Below are 5,493 nucleotides of genomic sequence, written 5' to 3' on the forward strand. Positions count from 1 at the left end.
GCAACCGAAAGGGAAGTCGGAAGAAGATGAAAACGGGAGGATTTATTACTTTGTTATTTGTAAAAAAGTTTTTTACACCGTTAACTAGCCGCATACAACATAAAATTAAAATCAAAAAAAGGAAAATAAAAAATGCATTAAAAAAAACAAAAAAAGAAAAAGAAACAGAGAGAATATGACATTGAGGTTGGCCACCATGCACGGGTCCTAATAAACGTCAACTTATTGTAGTAACTGAAAGATAATTTTGGAAGCTGAGATTCCTTAAAAAAGAAGAACAATCCAAGTGTCTGATCAATCTAAAAAGTGTTACATTGTCCGTTTTATGTATCTCTCTCTATATAAACCTTCTATATCTCCTCTCATTTCATCTTTTAAACATTTCATTCTATACAATTTTTCTTTTTCAAGATTTCCACTCCTATCCCTGTTTCTTCTTCTTCTTTTTCTTCTTCTTTGTCAGGTAAATTCCCTTCCATTTACAACTTTTTGTAATTAAGAATTTTTTTCTTTTCTCCTTTTGTTAATTCTTTAATTAGTGTAACTCTTGTTGTTCAGAATCTGTCATAATGTCAAAATGCTATGAGATTCTTTTAATAGTATTCTTTGTTTGTTCATGCAGATTTCTTGATTGATTGTTTGATACCCTTAATTGCATTTTTGGTATTGGATATTTCTTTTGTTTCATCTGTTGCGTCAATATTCAGGAAACATAATATATTTGATAAAAGTTCCAACGGAAGCATTTCTTTTTAATTTGCACCTAAATATATGTGTTTGTGGTAGAACAGATTTGTGTTATAAAATCTCTATTTGGTGTTAGTTCCATAGGAATTTGTCCTTCATCTGATTTGTATACATTTGTTATTTAAGGATCAATAGTGTGCAATTCTACTACCTTTAATTTAGGCGGAATGTTCTTGACCAGAAGCTGGAAACATCGTTTTTTTCTTTCTTTTCTTATGAGGTCATATCTATCAATAAATGACGAACCAAACGTGCATTTATCTCTCTTTAATCAAATAACCGAACCTTTTTCTGTTTTTTTTTCACGTTAGTATTGCTCTGTTAGTATATCCATATGCTTGCGAGTGAATTACTTTTTTTTTTTTTTATGTTTTTCCATTTCAGCTGGAACGTTGCGTTCAAGGTTGTTCTCTGTACTTCTGAAAGCTAGGTTCATGTCTGAGCACGACGTCCAAATCCCTACCACCTTTGGTATGTCGTATCTCTTTCTTCGTTCAGCTACTTTTTACTTCTTGGTATTGCTCATTAAGTGGAGCTTAAATGAGGCACTCAGGATTCATATAGCCGACCCTAAGTTGTTTGATGCTTAGGCATAGTAGTAGTTGTTGTTGTTGTGGTTGGTATTGCTCGCGCTAGTAATTTCCCTTCTTTGCTTCCTAGAAAGCACTTATCGCTCCTTGCTCCTGCAGCAAAGTTGTATTATGTTGCTAGTGCAATTTTTGTGTGCCTGTGCATTAGTATTAAAAATAAAAAGACAGCCCGGTGCACTAAGCTCCCGCTATGCGCGGGATCCGAGGAAGGGTCGGACCACAAGGGTCTATTGTATGCAGCCTTACCAAATATTTTCTGCAAGAGGCTGTTTCCACGGCTTGAACCCGTGACCTCCTCGTCACATGGCAACAACTTTACGAGTTACGCCAAGGCTCCCCTTCCGTTAGTATAAGGCTAAAAATAGAAAATTTGTCTTTTGTCCAATCCAACTTATTTCAAATTTAATGCAGCCACTGAAAAGGATCTATCTCCTCTTTTTTCCACTTATATTATTGTTGACAACCAACTGACTGGAGTGACACTGTTTCGTGCTTTTGTATGGTGTGGACAGATCCGTTCGCTGATGCAAATGCTCAGAACTCAGGTGCAGGTGCGAAAGAATATGTGCATATACGAGTTCAACAGCGAAATGGCAGGAAAAGTCTGACTACCGTTCAAGGCCTGAAGAAAGAATTCAGCTACAATAAAATTCTCAAGGACCTCAAGAAGGAATTTTGCTGCAATGGTACCGTTGTGCAGGATCCAGAACTTGGCCAGGTGAAAATAACTGATGCTATTACCATAGTAGGATGGTTAGGATCACTCTGTTCTTAACCAGAGATCTCGTTTTCAAGTCTTAAGAATGGAAAACTTCTTGGTAGAAAGCATTTTTATACCCCTCTCCTTTTGTCGCTTACGCTGCTAATCTGGATTAGTCGGGCTAGTAGGTTTCTGATATCGGATGCCTAAAGCAAAAAGAAAAGAAAAACTGATGCTATTACCATAGTAGAATGGTTGGAATCACTCTGTTCTTAATCAGAGGTTTTGGGTTCAAGTCTTACGAATGAAAAACTTCTTGGTAGAGAGCGCTTTTATAACCCCTCCCCTTTTGTCGCTTATGCTGCCAATCTGGATTAGTCGGGCTAGTTGGTTTTTGATACCGAATGCCTAAAGCAAAAAGAAAAGATAAACTGACGATGTTCGTTCTCTCTCCTTTTTGTCCTTCTTTCGTCTCTACTGATTGTTTCATTCACATAGGTTATCCAACTTCAAGGCGATCAGCGGAAGAATGTTTCAGCCTTCCTCATACAGGTGTGATCTTATGCCCTATTGCTTGAGATATGATTTAGGAGTATATATAACTATGAACGGTTTTAGTAAAGAATTTAAGTCCTATATATGCACCGACATGTAAACAATACTTACTCGTACAATCAAGTTACAAGTAAATCTCTATGACAAGTATTAATCTATAACTTAGTAAAAATGTCGACTGACCTACTACCATGGGCGGGCATACGATTGGACGAAGCGGTGTCACGCGACACCGGTTCGTCGCAAAATTTTACTAAGTATATGTAATTATTCTGTGCCGATACGAGTAATAAATCGAAAATGACATCACTTGACATGTATTTTCGGCTGGTATGCCGGTTAGGTTCTTGGTTTTGCTTTAAGAGGTAGGAGGTTCGAACCTGAACTAAAATATATTTTTGGCAAAAATTTGAAGAACTTGTTAAAAATTATAGTTAAGCAGAATTGAACTCGAGACCTCTTCTAACTTAAGACTCCACAAAACTAATGCACTAAGGCTACTAGTGGTTTAGAAATGTGGTAATTCACATTATTTATTTTATATTATTATGTAAATATTGATACCGCTTACAAAAAATCCATCTATCACAGGTTAAACGACACTGATAGCATAAAAAGTATTTGCGTTGTCAGGGTAATATTACTTAAATCCTTTAGTAAATACGATTTCTTTGTGTTTAGGCTGGCATTGTGAAGAAGGAAAACATCAAGATTCATGGTTTCTAAACACAAGCAAAGGAAGGGGATTGAAGCATTTGTGTGCAACTTCCAGTTTTTTTGCCTTATCAAGAGCGCGCGACGTACGACAGTTTCTGAGTATAATTGTTTTTTGTGGCATTTCTCATATAGCAGAAGCTGGTATTAGTAGCTTGATGTGCAGATCAGTATATGAAAAATCTGGTAGTTGTTTTGTGTGCTGCTTTTCTTGAGTCCCCAATGGAGGTGGAGAAAAATCTCCAAAAATTTACCAGATTATATTATATTAATTCAGATGAACATCTGTGTCATTCTGTATATAATTTACTATCAATATTCATTTGCTTATTTCATGAGCTTTTATTTTGTGCTTATTAGTGTTCTGCAAATTGGCTGGTTTAAGTTCTGCACAGCAATTTTTGAACTCGCTCTCTTACACTAAATCTTCCCTTATCCCAACAAAGATTTTTATATATGACCAAAAATATTTTTTCGCCCTTTTTTGCGCAATGTAGCCCGTTAGAGACGCATTATTTAGCTTGAATGATATCATCATTAATGTTTGAGATTAAGTTGATAAAAAAATTATTTACACAATTAGATCAACCGCAATGTAATCATATGTAAATCTCTCATATACATCATAAGTGAATACAACTTAAATCCTTAATATTTTCTTTAACTACATACGGTAATTGTGGTTGCAAATAAACTTACATGCATGCATATTTGAACTAAACAAATAAATGCATGATACACGTCTTATGTTAATATATTTTCACTTTAATTTATAATTTTTATGATTAAAATTGATTGGTTAAATTTAAATGCGGAATGTGAGTAAATATTTTTCATTAAACACCGGAAAGTATAAGAAATCGAAAAACATTTCAAGTACAAGAGAGTTATACTAAGGGGTCGTTTGGTACGGGATAAGGTGGGATAAATTGTGGTACTAAATTTATACTATGCTTGGTTGGCGGACTGTCAATCAAACATAGTATAAATTTAGTCCCAGGGTTAATCCTAGATATCCCATCAAACTTGGTATATTTTATCCCACCTCCAAAATAGAACTAGCTAGTTTAGAGATTATAATTCCAAAACTATAATTCCGGGATAATTTAATCCGCGTATCAAATCCCTAATAGCTATCAGTTAACCATCAGTAGACAAATATGAAAGACGACACAATTATTCATGTGAGGGGAAATAAATATCAAATAAACAATTAAGCTACATTCCCATCAGATAGAGACGAAGATTTTTAATTTGGTGTTGCGCATTAGTCCTTAAAGCTCTAGTTCATATCAATTATAGTTAATTGTCAATGAATCAACTTCTTAAAACTTAATGTTTTCTTTTTCTTAAAAGAAATATTCTTTCTAAAAAAAGAACATTAAAGTGCAGAGAAAGGAAAAACGGACATGAAAAAGCATTTTTGTGAGTGTGTAGAGAAAGAAATTAAAAGAGTCAGTTATTTTATTTCCATACATTACTGCAAGTCTGCAACTCGAAATCAAATACTATGATTTTTATCCCAATCTTTGGATTTATATCAAATTCTCTTTGCAAACAATTCTCCTCTGTAGGACTCGTCAGTGCCATAATGAAGAAGGGAATTTTTTTTATTTATGGAAGAGGTGATTGATATTTAATTTTAATCCAAAACTCAAGCCGAAAATGATTTACCCATTATAACAAGAATAAACAAATTTATCATAGAAGTGATCATAATTTCTTGAGATTAATAATTCTAAAATGCTAACACGTTCAACACAAAAAAAAATTAAAAAAATTATGATCTACCATAATAGCTCGTTAAAAGTACAATTTGTTACTCTCCGTAAGAAATAATCTTGTTAAGAACTGTCCGTCACTTTTTTTTTGTTATTCAAAAATTAAGTTAACCAATTTTTATAACTAAACATGACAAGTTGATATTGTGTACGGGTAAAATCGGGGGCAAAATTTTTCCGGTTTCCCAATAAGGAAACAAGAGGGAAGCACAGTTCGATGCGACTATAAGCAAGGCCGAAGGACCCCTCGTATCGGAATCCGGGAGGAGTTAACGATGTACCTGGGATCAGCCACGGTAAAATAACTGACCCAAACCATGTAAAGTTTCTAGACCACGGGAAATGCAGGGAACGATTATGCATGGCAAGCAGGAGCCGTAATACTCTCCCTCAACCGGATATTATG

The 5,493-nt window shown here is 34.6% G+C and overlaps 1 protein-coding gene across 1 annotated transcript; it reads left to right on the top strand.

The window, feature by feature from the left end:
* The first annotated feature begins 386 nt into the window (after nt 1-386).
* Nucleotides 387-3,647, top strand: LOC107759305 (protein translation factor SUI1 homolog 2-like). Its single transcript, XM_016577191.2, has 5 exons — nt 387-463; nt 1,132-1,218; nt 1,850-2,055; nt 2,536-2,589; nt 3,274-3,647. The coding sequence occupies exons 2-5, from the start codon at nt 1,182-1,184 to the stop codon at nt 3,316-3,318; spliced, it is 342 nt and encodes a 113-aa protein (XP_016432677.1). The 5' UTR covers nt 387-463; nt 1,132-1,181; the 3' UTR covers nt 3,319-3,647.
* Nucleotides 3,648-5,493: the final 1,846 nt, after the last annotated feature.

Source organism: Nicotiana tabacum, chromosome 14, assembly GCF_000715075.1.
Source record: "Nicotiana tabacum cultivar K326 chromosome 14, ASM71507v2, whole genome shotgun sequence".
NCBI classification, from domain to species: Eukaryota; Viridiplantae; Streptophyta; class Magnoliopsida; order Solanales; family Solanaceae; genus Nicotiana; species Nicotiana tabacum.